Source organism: Amorphotheca resinae (genome assembly GCF_003019875.1).
Source record: "Amorphotheca resinae ATCC 22711 unplaced genomic scaffold M430scaffold_4, whole genome shotgun sequence".
Lineage (NCBI taxonomy): Eukaryota > Fungi > Ascomycota > Leotiomycetes > Helotiales > Amorphothecaceae > Amorphotheca > Amorphotheca resinae.
The window spans coordinates 395954-413697 of record NW_020194474.1 but is presented as its reverse complement, the minus strand read 5'-3'; the positions used below and the strand labels follow the sequence as shown (position 1 = coordinate 413697).

The 17744-nt window shown below is 50.4% G+C and overlaps 6 protein-coding genes across 6 annotated transcripts; 2 read left to right on the top strand and 4 right to left on the bottom strand.

The window, feature by feature from the left end:
• Positions 1-2181: 2181 nt before the first annotated feature.
• On the bottom strand, positions 2182-3216 carry M430DRAFT_98321 (hypothetical protein; the record flags this gene model as incomplete). The annotated part of the gene is made up of 1 exon (XM_024870114.1): positions 2182-3216. One exon carries the CDS (start codon positions 3214-3216, stop codon positions 2182-2184), a length of 1035 nt encoding a protein of 344 aa, XP_024722125.1.
• A 432-nt stretch (positions 3217-3648) lies between these two features.
• M430DRAFT_26506 (hypothetical protein) lies at positions 3649-4771 on the bottom strand (the record flags this gene model as incomplete). Its single annotated transcript, XM_024865407.1, has 4 exons — positions 3649-3762; positions 3898-3939; positions 3976-4055; positions 4402-4771. 4 exons carry the CDS (start codon positions 4769-4771, stop codon positions 3649-3651), a joined length of 606 nt encoding a protein of 201 aa, XP_024722124.1.
• A 453-nt stretch (positions 4772-5224) lies between these two features.
• M430DRAFT_49152 (hypothetical protein) lies at positions 5225-7765 on the top strand (the record flags this gene model as incomplete). The annotated part of the gene is made up of 2 exons (XM_024868047.1): positions 5225-7308; positions 7342-7765. The coding sequence occupies 2 exons, from the start codon at positions 5225-5227 to the stop codon at positions 7763-7765; spliced, it is 2508 nt and encodes an 835-aa protein (XP_024722123.1).
• A 696-nt stretch (positions 7766-8461) lies between these two features.
• M430DRAFT_99810 (hypothetical protein) lies at positions 8462-10281 on the top strand (the record flags this gene model as incomplete). The annotated part of the gene is made up of 4 exons (XM_024870219.1): positions 8462-8535; positions 8602-8720; positions 8778-9776; positions 9971-10281. 4 exons carry the CDS (start codon positions 8462-8464, stop codon positions 10279-10281), a joined length of 1503 nt encoding a protein of 500 aa, XP_024722122.1.
• Positions 10282-10503: 222 nt separating this feature from the next.
• Positions 10504-12928, bottom strand: M430DRAFT_40770 (hypothetical protein; the record flags this gene model as incomplete). Its single annotated transcript, XM_024867429.1, has 4 exons — positions 10504-12431; positions 12480-12614; positions 12667-12807; positions 12873-12928. 4 exons carry the CDS (start codon positions 12926-12928, stop codon positions 10598-10600), a joined length of 2166 nt encoding a protein of 721 aa, XP_024722121.1. The 3' UTR covers positions 10504-10597.
• Positions 12929-13679: 751 nt separating this feature from the next.
• Positions 13680-16932, bottom strand: M430DRAFT_219430 (hypothetical protein). The gene is made up of 4 exons (XM_024864601.1): positions 16343-16932; positions 16266-16286; positions 16161-16215; positions 13680-16109 (listed from the first exon to the last, which is right to left on the bottom strand). The coding sequence occupies exons 1-4, from the start codon at positions 16656-16658 to the stop codon at positions 13820-13822; spliced, it is 2682 nt and encodes an 893-aa protein (XP_024722120.1). The 5' UTR covers positions 16659-16932; the 3' UTR covers positions 13680-13819.
• Between the last annotated feature and the right edge of the window lie 812 nt (positions 16933-17744).

Below are 17744 nucleotides of genomic sequence, written 5' to 3'. Positions count from 1 at the left end.
AGTAATGCCCCAAGAGCTAGTATTAAGAGGGAGTGCTATTGTATGAAAGAATCTATGCGTTTCGGATCTTCGGGGGAGCGTTGACAACCTCCCCTCGAGTTGCTGAGATATTTAGGCTCCCTCAACGCGAGGTTCTTTTCTCTTCGACAGACACGCGAGGGAGAAGGAAGGGAGGAAGGGAGTAATACAAAAGGTATGTAAATCAACAATAGAAGAATCGAGAAAGCAAATGTGCGAAGTATTATCCCTTATCCGTGTCATGAGAGAGGAGAAATCGACTTAGCTAACTTTTGGATTGCAGAGACACCTCTATACCTTCGATGCCGACCTTCAAACTACCTTATTCTACAAAAGCTCAGGTGTCTCATCGAGGAGTCCTTAAGCAGAGCGTGGACTATACACATGGTGACATGGCGCTGATACCAGCTTAAGACGTTGCCTAAGGGGTATATATATGCTGAAGCATAAGGACAACAGTAATCTATCTCCATCAACGGCTCTTCAATATACTGCGAAATCAATATTGAATTCTCGATTATCTGCCTAGCTTGGGCTATGGGTTTTGATTGTTAATCAGAGGGCTGAAGAGTTGGCAAGCATTCATGGGCTTTTTCAACGGTTGAAGGGCGTTACAACATGAGGGGTGAGAGACAAAGAGAATATTTGATAGCAACACGAGGCAACTGGTAGGAGAGCTTTTACTCTAGGTTATAATAGGGATACAGTGTACAGTATCGTTGGGGTGACGGGGTTAGATAGAGAAATATATATTAGAAATTTAGAAGATAGGTAAGGTAGATATGGACTGATCGAATTATACGTAATCATTGCTTTTACCAGCTAAAACATATTGACTTAAGAATCGATGAGAGATACCTACAGAACAGAACTTGCGTAAGGGAGTTTGAGAGAGAAGGGGGGGATTTCGCTAAGCAAAGGAGTCGCTCCACAGCGCGCTTCCAACGATCTTATGATATCTCATCGATGACAAGATATCAATACAAGCGCAAGAAGGCCTAGAAGCCTTGTGATATACTCTATAATCTTTAAACCAGTAGGTGAGGATATCTATATTGAGAGGGACTCTTTCTCGGCTCTAACAGAGACAAACTAGGCGGTGCTGCAATAAAACTCATGGTCGTCATCGGTTAGTGATTTCCGGCACTCCTGTGTGTTTTGAGCTTAAGGGGGAGATGTCAAGATATAGCTACAGCCTTCGGTATCAGTTGGCTAACTCTCAAGGATATGGTATAATGATTTAAACCCAAGTCTCTCCCTGATAGAAATAACTTGCAATCAAAAACTCTTGAAACTGTAGGTTAGAGTAGCGATACTCAATCTTTTAAATCCACTTATTTTCTTTGAGGGGGGTTCTTTTTATCAGTCTAGGAATGACGATATGGAATTTCTTGGATATTACCAGTGTTTGTTTGGATTACTCCAATTTACTCGTATACAAAGGACGGTTGGAAATTGGAAGGCATTTTTTATTTGAATAGACAAGTATTTATGCTAAGGGAAAAATAAGCCTTTACCAATAGACGAATAAATGTCTTGAAATAGAAAGGTCTCAGAAGAATGGAGACTTATATCTGAGTACAATGCTAATAAAGTGTATGATCTCAGGCTTTTAAGGATTTTCCAGTATAAATCGATATGACGATTTCCAAATAGAAGAAAACCAGAACGCAATGCCTAAGACGCCGGAAGAGGTTGAATAAGCCTATCATCCATTTCTAAGCAACTTAACAACATCCAAAGCATCTCGTATTTCTCAAGTTTTCATCACTATTCAGTCATTGATAGAGCCGCGGACTTGTGGGATTGCCAAAGAGCCATCTATTTGAAGTCACATATATACATGACTGATATGAGACGTATTTTTTGGGGGGGTATTATTTTGCTGCCGAATGAGCTTCTGGCGTCATATTCTATTCTAATAACTAGATGAATAGAACCGCGAAGATACATCCGTGAAGCTACGTCGGGCATTCTGATGCAATCCGACGGCTGGGGCAAGTACCAGTCAGTGTAGCTGACGACGGACATGTAACTTCCATGAGGATAACGCCGTCCGGGTCAGGAACCTCCTACAGCATTGCTGAAGGTATATGCCGCTGAACTTGGTATTGCGTGCGTGGTTTGCGGGCGTGCTTATGCTTGAACCAACCGGATGATCAATCAACCTTTCAGAAGCTGGCTGAGATCAATCCACCTCGTCGCTGCCAAGTCGACGATTTCCCTCATCTCCTCCCTCCCTACAATCGTTCCGCCAGACTTCGAAATGCTCAACACCTTCGTAGTGCTACTTGAGCAATCTACTACAACCGTGACAGACTCATCACATAACCCTTCCTCGAACGTATCAGGATCGACCAGGATCCAGTACTTCTTCTCCCCTCCTCGAGCCTGTTCCTTGGACTTGAACACTAACGCCGTGACAGCAAGCGGCATTCCCCTTAGCTGGAGATTCTTTGACTCTACTACAGAGTCATCACAAATAATCATCTGCCGGTCTGGATCCCAGGACGCTTTGGGTAATCGAACGTTGTTCAGCGCAGACACAACAGCGGCCCAAGCCGCATCGAAAGGGTTTCCATCAAGTGAGATGAACAGAATGTCGATATACAGTGTCCAAAACCCCTTGACTTCAGGTTCTACCGCATCTGGCTCTTCGTCTTCCATCTCATCCGGATCTCTAAGATCTGGCGGCTGGTACCAGATCCTCAAGTCCTCGGGATCGACTAACCCGCTCGAATGGAGCAGCGTATAGACCCTTGTGCTTAGACTTTGTGCCAATGTACTTGGAGGTTGGCCGGGTAAAAAAGCAGGGGAACATCCCGTCGCCAACTCAATATTCGGAACCAGTAAATCGAGCTCTTTGGCTTCATTGTATCCGTCTCTCGACGATGGGGCTGTTACTGCTTTATCTACGCGATATCCTGCTGCGTTGCTGGCAAGCAATATCTCAGCGCGAATACCGCAGACAACAGTTGTGTCCCCTATTCGCACCACCGCGCTCCCTTCGGCGTGGGTGAGGGAGCCATTGTTAACATGCGCTGTACGAAATTGGGTCGGTGATCGCCCGTTTGCGCGCGTCGGAGTAGAATCTGAGGAGGTGGGTTGGAGATGTGCGAGGAGATAAGGGTGAGGAGAGAGCTTCGCAAAGGTCTCCCGGGGAAAGGAGAGAGTTGGTTGAGGAACAGTGGAGGCCATGATGGCGACCACTTTTGATACTTGAACAAGGCAAATGTTTTGCTGAAGTTGTTTCTTGCTTGGTGGAGCTAAAAGTCGGCCGCTGGCGTTCAGCCAATCAAAGGCGTGGTTTCTCGCGAGGCTACATTTTCTGTAACTTTGAACGCAAGGCTGGAACAACAGGATGCTGGATCCATCTTGGGCGTCATGTTTGGCTGCAATAGGTGTTATAAAGGTTTTCAAGGTGTTGTTCTCATCCACATTTTCTTTTCTCCCTTTCTTCTTTTATTTGATTTGTCTCCGAGCTTCAAGGCGTTGCGCGAGCCAAGGCCTTGTGGACCATGAAGAGCGCCGCTACGAGTGTCCCCGTTTAACTGAAGTATTTCTCTCCCTCTCAGCCTTTCAGACATGGTATCAAGGATACTGATCATTGGCAAAAGCTGGCTCAACTCTTCAAGGTGCCGACATTACCGGCAAGCGTCTCGCTCCATTATACTCAGAGAAGTTGGCAATCCTGGTCTCAATGCTGCCCTGCGAGTAATTCTGGACCACTTCAAAGCAAAGCGTCTATAGAGAGTTCACGTTGCAATGCGATACCTCGAGGAGATGAAGTCTTCCACATCTAGGCTCCCGGAATCTCATTTCCTCACCACATGCTTGTTGGAGATCATTTCAAAGTGATTGATATCGGCGGCAACGAACCAGGAACTGCGGGATATCCTCCTGCTTCCTCGAGCCTGGCGACTGTCATGGATTCACGGTAGTCGTAAGTTCACTCACATCGTGCAGGATTTCCTCAGTAGGGGTCGTCTGCGGACTGGGGCACGATTGGCGGTAAGCGGTTGCGGGCCGCCCACGATCTGCAAGGACAGAGGTGAAGCGAGCAACACATCCAGCGAATAGGCATTGTCGTCTTGCCGCCTGCCTGCGGGGAGCAGCCTTGATCCAAGTCTTCAAGCAACTCCAAGCAGTCCCAAGCTGCGCATTGGTTGAAGCTTTGCGAGGTCACCACAATGTCTAGGCCAGTGCCGACGTCCTATTCGATGTGTCCCGGCCCCCTCCAAGTTGAATGGCCCGATAGACCGTGCCTTAGCACGTCGTTCTCGATCCCCAATGCCCATAAAATAGTACATGGGATTACCCCGAGAAGTCTCTCCAGGATGGGCTTCTTTGAGCTCTGTTATAAACTTTTTGATAGCATTCTACTGTGTCCACCACAACAAAGAGCCACTTCTCTTGACCCCAGTGGGAAAAGCAGAGCGGCAACCCACGAGCTGTGTAACTTGCATGCGAGATAACGGCAATCACGAGTCGAATCCACGACCCCAAGCAGTTCGATAAGCAAGGGTCTACGGTACATTGCAGTAACCGCCGAGCTTCGAAGAGGCACCAAAGACGTCGTGCGGGGAGCAGTAGACCCTCGTGTCGATCTGACTGGCTGTCTCTTGGTCTTTGACCATATCGGACATGTGCACATCCGGATTCGATCGAAAGCAATAAACCCAGCGGCTGGAGTGACCGGAGTGGCTTCACCCTGCAGGAACTGCAAAGTGAATACTGCAAGGTTGTACAACATCGAGGGGGCTTGTATGGAATACCGACAATCGCATATATCCAGACCAGCAGCAACACCGCTTTATCCGTTCGATCCACTGCTGCCTCTCGTTTCCTGCTATTTCATTTCTTCTGCGAGAGGAACCCCAACATTCGCTATCTATCGTCCTTTACTACTTAATTGAAGAGTCTGGCACTCTGGGTATTGCGGCGTGGAGCCTGACCGTATACCCCGCGCACATTCTGCACATATCAACGGCAGTGCAACGAATTATCTCAATGGCAGTTGCGCTTTAACGGAATCACATCCAGGTAGTAGTTGATCAGACCATTCTACCACTCCGGTAGTTTGATCAACATTTCTGAGCCACTTCACCTCCCCGCATTTTCGACTCATTTTGGACCCCACTTCCATTCGCGATTCCCTCGCTAGGACAGAAGAGCCAAGCCGACAATGGCGATTGCATCTGGAGATATGCCGGTGGCGAGAGACGCATCCCGGACGCTCGGAGAGCTTGCGAAACGTATATTCATACCACTCACAGCAACGAGTCCTCCTGGCCTGGTGCAGGCAGATACGGTGGATCCTTGGACTTCAGCGGGAAAATATGCGCTGGGATGGACCTACTTCTGTATTGTACTTCTTGTACTCGTAGGTATGACAAGACTCTACCATCTCTGGACGGACAAGCTTCGACAAGCAATGCATAAGCAGGAAGTAGAGAAGTTCAGGGCAGAGATGTACGCGCATGATACCGAATACGCACTGGGCAATCTGCCCACAGGACGAACAGTGAACCAGATGTTCCCTCGACAAGGCGAAAAGGGGTTTGAGCTTACCAGGGGACAATCACCTTGGTCGTCAATTGAAGTTATCAACGACACGCTGGCGCTGTTCAGATGGGTCTTCTACCGGCCTGTTCCTGAGCTGAAATGGAAGAAAAGGACCATTCTCAGCTTCCCCTCTTTGGCAGTTATTGCCATCCTCATCATCGCGTTGGCTTTTGTTACCCTTTACTGCTTCTTGCCACAACCGCTCTACTGGCAAAGCATTGCATTTGGGTCTCCACCAGTTGCCATCAGAGCCGGCATGCTTGCTGTCGCGATGACCCCTTGGATCATTGCTACCAGCATGAAAGCCAACCTCGTTTCAATGATAACGGGGATTGGTCACGACCGTCTTGGTGTCTTCCACAGATGGGGCGGATATCTGTGTTTGTTTCTAACATTGGTACATACTATACCATTCTACATCCAGCCAGTCTGGGGTCAGGGTGGGCCAGCAGTATTTGCGTCCCTCTTTCAGAATGGCACTGGCTATGTCTATGGAACTGGAATTGCTTGTCTTGTTCCTCTATGCTGGCTTTGCGTAGCTTCCTTGCCATTTTTGCGAACCCTCGCCTACGAACTCTTCACTATTTTGCATATTCCAGTCGGAATCCTCTATGTTGGACTCTTGTTTTGGCACTGCAACAACTACCTCACGTCATGGAGCTACTTGTACGCGACAGTAGCTATCTGGGGTCTCTCATACTTCTTGAGATTGTTCAACTTGAACTGGTTGAAGCCCTGGAGGGCTGCATGGCTAGTTGGAGACGAGGCGGCTATTGCGTTGATGTCTGAGAATGCCATCAAAATTACAATACCCACACAAATGACTTGGAGACCCGGCCAGTACGTTTATCTAAGGATGCCCGGAATATCTATCCTTGAGAACCACCCTTTCACAATTTCGTCACTCTGCAGCCAAGATTTCCCGTCTGAATATGGCGACGAGTATAGAGATTGTACGTTGGTGTTCCGACCATTTGGAGGCTTCACCCGCAAGGTTCTCAACACGGCGATCGAAAACGGCCCCTTCAAGACTTACCGCGCATATTTGGAAGGCCCGTACGGCGGAATGCAACGAGAATTAGCTGCTTTCGAGACTGTGATCCTCTTTGCAGGAGGAAGTGGCATCACAGCGATCGTATCCCAGTTGCTGAACCTCATCAAACGAATGAGAGATGGGAAGGCTGTGACGCAAAAGATCGAAGTGGTATGGGCTTTGAAGAGATTAGAAGCCATGGATTGGTTTAGGGAAGAGCTTCGGATTTGCAGAGAGTCCGCTCCTCCGGATACGGTTACCTGCCAATTCTATGTGACAGGAGCCAAAATCCAGACAAATAAGATGGAAGCGAGTGAGAGAGCACCCAGACCAATCAGCATGATGCTTCATGATAAACTCGATGGTTTCGTTTCTGAGATAGCAGCGAAGAGAAATTCAGCATTGATCCGAGATGAGGCACAAGGAGATCCTGAAAGGGAGAGAGAATTGAGAGCAGAGGATGAAGACGCCATCTCCTCATTACCACATCCGAAGCACCTACAACACAAGGTCTTCCCCCCTCCACCCACAAAAGCCCACAGGCTCCAAAGAGACAGTTCCCTGAGAAAGCCGAATGGAACAGACATGAAATCTGAGGTGGACTCGCATGAAGCAACGCGGAGGTTCCTTTCCCAGCCACCGGACCCCAGCGGCGAGCCCCATGGTTTCATATCGCAAGAACCGCGGGAAGAGTGGCCAGGCGACTCGAAGCAAGACCTTCTCAGCCACTCCTACCCAGCATCACCGGAGCCCGCTCACATGCGGGGCAAATCCAGCGAGCTGCAAATTAAGATCCCCAACCAAGCGGTCGAGCAATCAAACCACTCACCATCGTTCAACTTCGGGTTCCCGCAGACGCCCACCGAATTCCAGAAGAACCTCATGCGCTTCGCCTTCGTGGCCCCCAAGAAGAAGGAAGGCTGGTCGACCGAGTATGGACGACCGCAGCTGGGGCACATGCTGAAGGAGATGGCAACGGGAGGGGAGGACGGGAGGGGGATCTTCGGGCGAAGGACGTGTGTCTTCGTCTGTGGGCCGCCGAGTATGCGTGTCGATGTCGCGAATACGGTTGCGAGGCTGCAGGCGGATATCTGGGGGGATGATTCGAAGGATGAGATTTTCCTACATACTGAGAACTATGCAATTTGAGCTCTCGATGGCGGATGATGGCGTTGGGAGGCAGGGTAATGTGGGATATACCAACTTGTAATTTATTGTCTAGGATGAGATGTGTGCGAGAAATTTACATGTCAATATATCAATATATTCATGCTCTTAGCAACCCTTTCAGAATGAAGACTCTAGTAACTGAGATGGTTTGAGAATCGACAGCCTTGGATCTAGATTCCTAGGTATTGTATGAATCATGAACGGACATTAAGAGACCTATGGTCTACCCAATAAGTAGCCAATACTTGTGACATACTCGTCATAGCATCACAACAGCCCCAAGCTGAATGAAAGCCATAACTTATAAGATTGTACCATCCATTACGAACCGCTTCCTTCAGGCGTAAATTCCAGAGCAGTAGATACAGGACGCAGACATTGGTCTCCCGTCCAACAAAGAGGAGCCTACTGAAAGGCCCCTCGCATACGCAAATCCGTGGAGGCAGACAGACTTGCGCGGTTGGTCGAACGGTTGAAGAAGCAAGAAAAAGAGAGAAAAGCTTTGAAGATTTCATGAAGTTGTTTCTGCTCGCTTCGCTTCCCGCCCTAGTCCTGATACGGTTAGCACCGCGAACTGGAGAATTTCTATAACAGGCCCCACGACGGAACTTCCTTTCTTCTACTTTTCTCTTTTCTCCATGCTCCTTATGCTCTCTCAGTGCTCTCGCAGAAACAATGGAGTCTCTGAGTGAAACGCAATGGGATGTCCTTATTGAGGGGACGGGACTCCGGCAGTCCCTGCTTGCCTTGTGAGCTTGATCTTGATCTCAGCAGTGTTCTCAAGTCATGTCTGACTGACCTAGCTGACCGTGAAGGGCTCTGTCCCGCTCCGGCAAGAAAATTCTCCACGTCGACCAGAATGGGTACTACGGGGATGCTGAGGCTGCTTTCAGTCTGCAGGAGGCTGACGAATGGGTCGAGCAGGTGAAAGGAGGTCAGTATGCTCTTATATCAACACCTTGTGATCACGGCTGACATCATCAATCATCAGATTCTCCCACAGGAACTTTCAGAAATGCCTCTTTGTGGAAACCAGATGAAGAAGCTTCCAAGGAAGAAAGGAAACTCTCCTTCTCAAGGGCATATACCCTAACCCTCTCGCCGCAAATAATATACACGAGGTCTCAGCTCCTCACTCAACTCGTCTCCTCGAAGGTTTACCGCCAGCTCGAGTTCCAGGCCGTCGGCAACTGGTGGATATACACCTTACCCGAGGCCGAGGCTGTGTCTGAATCCGACCAGAAAGCAATACTGAAACGTTTGCCGAATGGACGGGAAGATATCTTCGAGGATGAAAGCATCGAGAACCGTGCGAAACGGAGCTTGATGAAATTCCTGAAGTTCGTAGTAAACTACGAGGAGCATCCCGAGATATGGCAGCCCCATGCGGAGAGCAGTCTGTCTGATTTCCTGGCGTCCCAATTCCAGCTTTCTCCCTATCTTCAGACTCTCATTGCTGCCTTGACCTTGTCTTTAGACAAGCCGGAAGAGACATCCGTTGGCTATGCACTGCCTAGGATCGAGAGACATCTTACCTCTATTGGAGTCTTCGGTCCTGGCTTTGGAGCAGTTTTGCCAAAATGGGGCGGAGGCGCTGAGATCTCGCAGGTTGCCTGTAGAGCTGGTGCTGTGGGAGGCGGGAGTTACGTGCTCGGGACAGGCATCAAAACCGTTCAGGAAAAGGGCGAGGACCAACCCATCGAAGTGGAACTCTCGAACGGCGAGACGGTCAAGACGAAATACCTTGCTCGCGGTTCGGAGTCGAAAGATGACACTACACCGAGTCCCCGAGCTCTCTCGAAGATCATCGCTGTGGTGTCGTCGCCCTTCGCATCCCTATTCGAGAGCTCAGTCGAAGGTTCACCTCTGGCCGCCGTATCCGTGGTGGTCTTCCCACCGAACACCCTCACCACCGACACCATTCCCCACACCCACCCCGTGTACATCATGGTCCATTCCAGCGAAACGGGCGAATGCCCCGCCGGACAGTGTCAGTACTCTTCCTTCTTCTCTCTTCCCCTCTTCCCCACTCAAGCATTACGTGATGATTTAACTTATGAATACTTATCTACATTGTCTGATATCTCTTGACGATAACAACCTCTGACAGTCTGATAATGCTTCTTTCTACACATTTATTTTTTAAACGCGTGTGAAGAAAACCGGAAGCTAACTAAATCACAGGTGTCCTCTACGCCACAACTCTCTATTCCCCAACCAGCAAAGCCCTCCTGGATGCTGCTCTCCAAGCTCTCCTCAATTCTGCAAAAGACATCGGAGATGCAAAACTGCTCTACACACTCTCCTACGAACAACAAGGCCCTGCCTCACACCCATCTCTAGACCTAGCTTTCAACGACCAGGTACTCGAGGACGTAGCCCAGGAATGGGATGCGATCATGGGCGAGGGCGTTGATCCCGCCACGTTCATGCAGTTCGAGGACAGACCGGGGATGAATGATGATGATAATGAGGGTTTAGCAAGCGCAAATTAACTGGTGTTGGGGACATGGCAGGGCTGGTGTCTGGCGTACGGTTTGTCCGTTGGAAGGCATGGGGTTTGTTTAGTTCTTCAGGACCTTCTTTAAGTCCGTCATCTAATGATGATGTCCTGCGTCCAATGAAATGAAAAGATTCCCACATTCTCAACTTGTTATGAACCTGCCTTCGTTGCTCGCCTCTATGAGTTGAATTGAATTGAATGATTTGAGCAAGTACACTTAAGCTATTCGTTCACTCGTTCATTCATTCCTTCATATCCATCACATCAAATCAAGCAATCAACAAGTAATCCACCCAGCCACTCACTCATCATCCCAAAATCCCCATCCTAATCTCTCCCCACACACCGCCCTCTTCCCCCTCCCCCTCCTCGCTCTGGGTAACCCACACCCGGCCCTTCGTCGCCAAACTCAACACATGATAAAAAGCCTGAGCCGCCACGATCCTTGAATTCCTTCTCGGTTCGAAGAGCTGCTCGAACGAGACGCTCTGGACATCATCCGCCGTCGTGATGATGCTGTGCCTCACGTACTCGAGGAAATTCAAGGCTTCGCGATCGAGCGCTTCGCGCACCCATTGGCTACTAGCTGCTGTTTGCGTGTCGACGTTTGCGGAGGGACCGAAGATTTCGAAGGATAGGTCTGGGTGGCTGCTGGAGGAATTGAGGAGGGGATGGGCGTGCCGGCGGAGGATTGCGTCATCGTCATCATTTTCGTCATCGTTGTTATTGATGATGGGGGGATCGTCAGAGCGGCCGTAAGTGATCTGATGGTGGTTGTGGTCGTCTTCGAGGAGGGAGAAGTGGTCTAGGGGGCCGGGGATATTGGAGCCGCGGCCGATGAGCGGGGAGCGGCTTGCGAGACGGGAGGAGGCGCGGCCGGGGTGGGAGGGGAGAGAGGCGGAGATGTTCACATTCCAGGGCATCATAGCGGACGAGGGGTAGTCTGTTAGTGCCGAGGGGGCATCACGACCGATTTCCATCCCGAGGCTGGGATCTTCTTCCATCAGAAGCATTGCTTGGTCGTCATCGAAACTGCCACGGCCGATCTCGTCTTCTCCTTCGGCATGGCGAGCACGCTTTGGGGTCACTTGCTGCTGCTCCTCCTCGTGTGCATCACGGGTACGTTTAGAGCTCTTGGTTTGGGACTCTGTTGGGAGAGGGGCTTGGCCGGTGAGTTTTGCGAGAAGGGAGGTCCCTGAGAACATATCGAGAGGTAGGGGCACTTTTGAAGTGCCAATTCCATGGCCTACCCGGTTGAGACCCGCACCATAGACGAACGAGAAGGCATTCTTCTTTGCGTGAGCAGTGGCTCTACGATGAGCACTTAGAAGCGTCGCGGAAGTCATGTTAACACTGTACTCGCGTTGCCATTGTAGGAGATCGCTATTGCGGAGCTCGACTGTCTGATCGAGACCCAAGGTCTTTCGAACTTTAGGCTTGCGGTGTCTGAGAGGGGCTTCAGCGGTTTCGGAAGAGTTCTCCTGGGAAGAGACATGATAGACACGATCCTCAGAGGCGATCAAAGGTTGAGGTCTGTCGTTGGCTCCCAGACCGCCGCTCATCATTGGGAATGGCTCGGCTTCAGGAAGCATCTGCATGTCCTCACCGAAGTTCATCATGTCGAAATCTCCCTCAGCATCCATGACCGGCAGGATATGGCCAGCAGCCTCTTCATGTTCCTTCCGGACGCGTCTACTCGCTGCAGAATCGCTCCCGGGAAGACCTTTTGGGTAAATACTACCTGCACGTCGAGCCTCTCGCTCACTAGCATCAATATCCCTGATCTGGCCATCAGCATCGAATTCGAAGATCAAGTCATCCTGGAAGAGGTCATTTTCATCATCGAAGAGTCCGCGACCTGTACCACCCAGAGGCTTTTGAAGTGATGATCCGGTGAACGGGTCATCGAGAGGGAGTTGCTGAGGGCCGGCGTGGGTGCTGGATGAGGGTAGGTCAAGAATGCCGACGATATGGGAGGAAGAGAAGGAACGACTACGTCCGTGAATGGACATCATAGATTGTGTAGAGCGCTCAGAGGCTCTAAAAGGCTCAAGTTCCAAGTTGGAGAAATCAAAATCGAGAGCCGGAAGAGCTGTCTCGGGCAGGAAAGCTGGGTCGTCCATGAGGATGAGCTGCTCAGGACTGCAACATGTCAGTGCCTATCTAGGCTAGTGAAAAGGGGGGACTCACCGGACCTTGCCAGCGCCTGGATCAAGGTCATTGTTCTGATGGACCCTTAACATAGTCCGGATATGAGTCTGAGCTGCCTGTGCATCCGAGAGGACATAGTAGCACTGCTGGTCATAGACTCTCGAGACACCATAGCTGGTCACGTCAGAAAACGCGTCTTTCAACGACCGAGGGTAAGGTAGCATACAGAAGATTACTCTGAAGTCTCAGAGCCATTGGCGCCTCTGGCTGAATGATGGTCTCACACGCCTTGCGAACATCGACGTCAAGGATAGCCTTACGAGTTACCTTCTTTGTGTTTGACTTGGCACCCAGTGTGGCCACCAGCCTGCAGAGAGTTAGTTCCTGGTCAGTCATGGAAAGAGACGCGTCTTGAGAACATCTCGAACTTACCAAACCGTTGCCACGCCATACTTCCTACTCGTCAAGATCTCATGACTGTAGAACATCTTTACTACTCCTTACCGCGACGCGGTTACCAAATCCTTGAAACGCGGCTCCCCAGGTCTAGGTATCGAAGAAAAGGAGACGTGTTAAAGGGACTAGACAATCAGGAGTACGAAACAGGGAATCTCATGAAGAGTTGGTGGAAGAGGGAAGACGCGAAAAAAGTCACATGAAGTGTGAAGAAGAGGCGCGAGTTGAGGTTCCTTGGGGTGCTCCTCTGCCTCCCAATTGGTATCAGGTAAGGTAAGGTACCTTGGGTGGGAAGGAACCGGGACTGTCACGTGGTGGAATTTGAAATCCCCCCTTGAGGAGCCTTTATTCCACAAAGTGTAGCAACCCAGGTAAAAAGAATCCAGAATCCAAAGTCCAGCATTCAGCTAACAATTCTCCAAATATCCATATCAACGTAATAAAACCCCCCATTCGCGCGCGGAGAGAGGAGATGGGGCACGTTAGGTACACAGAACAATCCACGTGACTGGCGCAGGAAACAGAATGCAGATTGTAAGAAATTGTATTGTAGTGAGAGCACTGCTATCTTTGCAGCCATCTCTGTAACCGATTCAGCTTCGAATATGTACGAGGCGTTACCTGAACGCCGTTCCATACCCATATCCAAAGCTCCGAGCCAGGACGGCACGCTCTGTTATGAGGTCCACCCATCCATCATGCACTGATGCATGAATGCAAAAACAAGAACCCTTCTATGTAGACTCCTCCATCTTGAATAGGAGGCATGCGAGAAATATGACAAAAGGAACGCTATGCTGTGCAAGAATCAAGACCCCACTTTTTCCCTGTATACCATGCCCGTCTATTAACTCCAATTATCCCACTCTCATTCGTGGCTCCGTAAGGGCACCCGTTCTGGCATGCCTTCCTCACCTGGATCTCTATTTCGCAAAGGCCACTCTCTGGCCCGCCGACTGTTGTTGTTGTTCCGTTGTTGGCGTCGGATATCTCAGGCTAGATTGCGAAGGTGCTGGTCTAATCAGCGGTTGTGTAGATGCAGAAGTATTTGCTGTATTGTGTGAACTGGCTAGCCGCGACTGCGGACGCACTTGGAAATCCGCCCTGTCGTCGTGCAAGCTCTGGAAGTCGCGAGAACTCCAACTCGCCCGGTGGACTCTTGCTCCAAACGGGACATTTCCATATGCCGAATGCCGACTGGAAGCGCTATTGGCTCTGCTGCCGCGATTGACAATAGGGGCTTGCGATGGAGCACCCTGGGGGGCTATGTCCGGCACGAGGTCATTATCCTCGTCCTCAATCTTCGGAGCTCGACGAACCGCATTAACAGTGAAGTACGGTTCCTTTGGTTCCTCGGGTGCTGGTGGCGGTGGAGGTGGAAGGTCAGTCGCCTTCAGTTCGATCACATCAAAGTACTTCGTCCGGACACTTTCCAAGCTGTGTGGCTTGAACTGCTCACTGTTGCGGGTGAGTGACATGTAGCTCGAGATAATGCCGAGGGCCATCAGGACGAGGAGGCCGACGACCAAAACCCCCTGGATGACGATGATGACGACACCAATGACCGTCGTTGGGATCCTTGCGACCTTGTACTCTGGTAGGAAGGCGATCGAGAGACCGGCAGTGGCCACCTTACTAAGGCCAAGCATGTAGACCGCCAGTGCAGTGTTGCGAGCTCCCTCAAATGGATTGATCTTGGCAATCGCAACGAAAGCAATGACCTCCCATACAAGGATCCCATATACCTGCGCCTTTGGGCTTGCGCGCGCTCCCCCAATGAAGCAAGCGCGCACAAACTGATAGACAACCCAGATCACGAAGAACCACCATCGAGTACGTCGGAAACGTGCTGATAACCAGCCAAAGCGTTTCGTGTAGGCCTCATCCTCGTGGACACTCTGCCGTTCCGAATCGCTGTCGATGAAGCGGACCCGGAAGAATGATACAGATCCTGCTGTCTTCGTCCTGTCATGTTCCTCACTCATGGAGCTCTCGCGTATAGTCCTAAACCAGGGGATAAACTTCATCACCTTCTTGTGTTCAAAGTGGATACGATCTGGTTCAGATGCGTACTTGCCGAATCGCAACCGGTAAAAGCATGCGTAGAAGGTAACCCCCAGCATGCCCGCGAAGAAGATGATAAATATGATGGCTGCAATTGCGGTAACCCCTCCTCTCCCACCGTAAGAGAACTGAAAAAGGGTCAGGGTCATCATCATAAAGAATCCGATGAGGAGTGTTCTGAGGATGATGAGCCCAAGAAAGCCTAGCCAGTGGCTTCTGAAGAGTGCAAGCCGGTCACGCTTGATCAGCTTTGTAACGCTGAAGAGCTCGAGGGAGAACTTGAAGGCTGTCGTAGCTCCAATGAGGATGGCGATAAGGATCAGAAACCACAAGAGTCCGACCAAGAAAGCATCCGCAGCAGGGATACCCATCTGTGCAAGCTCTCCAGCAAACCCAGAAAAGTTTCCGGGGAGTGGAAGTCCTGGAGTGATGGGCGTACCAGCCCAGGAGTACATCTTTGACTGCACTGCGGTGTGGTTGACTGCCCGCTTGTATATCTGACTCGCAGCCTCCTCACCCTTCCTGAGGAGATCGTAGCTCATCACATCTGGGAGCCTTTCTAACGAACCTAACGAACGTCCATATATCTGCTGCTGGAGGCCTCCGTTGTTGTTTAAGTCAGTGGATCCCGCATGACCGGCCTGGCTAGAGTTTCCGGAGATGCCAACGAAGCTGTTGACGGAATCAATGATGGATTTTGTGTAGATCTGGCCCGCAGACCATGCAAAATTACTCCAAAATGCAGGCAAGACGCTCGGCCACTCTAGTGACAAGGCCCCAGAGAAGAATATTGACTGGAAGACCTCAAAGATTACCAGCACCGACAGAGAGTGTGCATAGTGCGTCCGTATTTGCGGTACGCTGGCGCCATAGATGGCTGTTGCGAAAGATGCAACGAGAGCAACAGCAGTGACACCCCCCAGGGCCGAGCCAACGGCTGCTGGGTGCGAGAATGAGGCCCCATTCCGCATGATAGCCTGGAAGCAACCGATCTCTGTTTGTGAGGAGTTGGAGAAGAATCGGAGAATAGCATAGCCCTCGAAATCAGGAATCGTCAGAGCGATGTTCGGGATGGAAGCGACGTCTGAAGTCGAAACTGGAATATTGGCTTCGCCTTGGATTGGAACGCTGCTATTCATCGGACAGAGGCTGGTCATATTAGAAACTAGCATGAAGGGGGATCAATTGAAGTGAAGCTACCTCATAAAATTCGCGCTACAAGGATTGAAAGTCTTATCGAAGCGGTCCTCGCCATCTAGAGAGGTGTCAGCAAGGTGTCTCCCCCCTCTCGAGTGTGTCTCTCACAGGCTTGTACCGAGATATAGACTAGGGACTAGGTTAGCAACTTGTAACGACAGTACTCAAACGAGGGTTCGGCGTACGCATTATTGTCTCGTTCCTCAAATTCGTGGTTCCCGCCAAGTTGAAGAGAACGGTCATATTATCAGCATAATAAGCAGCATCGAAAGAAGTGAGATTGATCAAGCTCTGGCCTCCCATGCAATCCCCAAAGTTGCCTGTATATAAGCCTGGATAGCGGTCAACGAGCAGCGTCTTCGTCACTCCTGCACCATTTGTCCCCTGGATAGTGGCCGGGGCATTAGCTGCTCGCACGGCAGGAAAGATTGTAGAGAAGAGAGCGATAGTGGTAACGAGTGCTGAGGTCCATGATGACGAAAGGAAGGGAAGGCGTGCCATTGTGGAAATGGCCGGGTTGGTCGAACGAAGGATGGAATCAAGGCGGGGAGAAGGGGGAATGTCCCCGGCGAGGTGACGACGGGCCTGCCAGGAGGAGAGGCAGATTGTAATTGAATCTGCTCTGGAAAGATGGTGGTGAGGTTGTGGTATGCGGCTCCACTGAGACAAAGACCGTCCTATCGACTATAGTACGCAAGTAGTCTCCGCGGTTTACCCAGGTCCCAGGGTCTTAAGAGTAGCGCAGAAGGATACGCGGCCCCGACAACGTGGATATTATTGATTATTGATTGTTTTGTTTGATTTCCTGCTCTCTTCTCCGCGATACAGCTCTTCAACCAAGTTGATGGTAGGTTGATGGCTGCTGGAGCTGTGCAGCTGGACGATCTGACCCGCGCAGATCGTGTGTGTTTCGTAAAGGGGCTTGGTACTTCGTAAAAGGTCGTGCACTTCGTAAATTCGTCAAAACTACTCTGGTCCCTGGACTCAGCAGGTTCGGGTAGACGGAGATGATTCGATGTCTTGGCTTGGCTTGGAGTGGATTGGAAGAAGCTACAAGTCGGCCGCGGTGGTGGAAGCGACACGAGGGGAGGGCGTCGCTAATAATAACAAATGCATACTCGATGGGAGAGACAGGTCAACGATGAGTTGAAACAGGAGTTGGGAGAGGGAGGGAGAGAAGAATGTAGGTTATCAGGTTGTTAGGTTATTAGGCACAGAGGTCCAGAGGTCCAGGCACGGTACAGGTGCATACGGAGTTACAGTACACAATCTGCATGTCAGATAATGCTGGCAGAAGGTTGAAGTGGGACTCGTTACTGGAGGAGCCGGGCTGTTCAACCGCTGGGAAAATAATTGGAGCAGAACGAGGAGAAACAGTGGATCCATGAACATCTCAATGGCCAGGCCCGTCCACTACGGTCTCTCCCGTGAGAAGTGGGAAACGGAGAAGCCTTTTCAATGGAGATGGTGTTAATAATCACCCAGAGTTTATTGTCACGAAGGCCTTCACCACACAGACATATACTCTCAGGCCTCTCAACCCGCATGCAGAATCAAAACACCAGCAACTCATGTTTCTTTTCTATG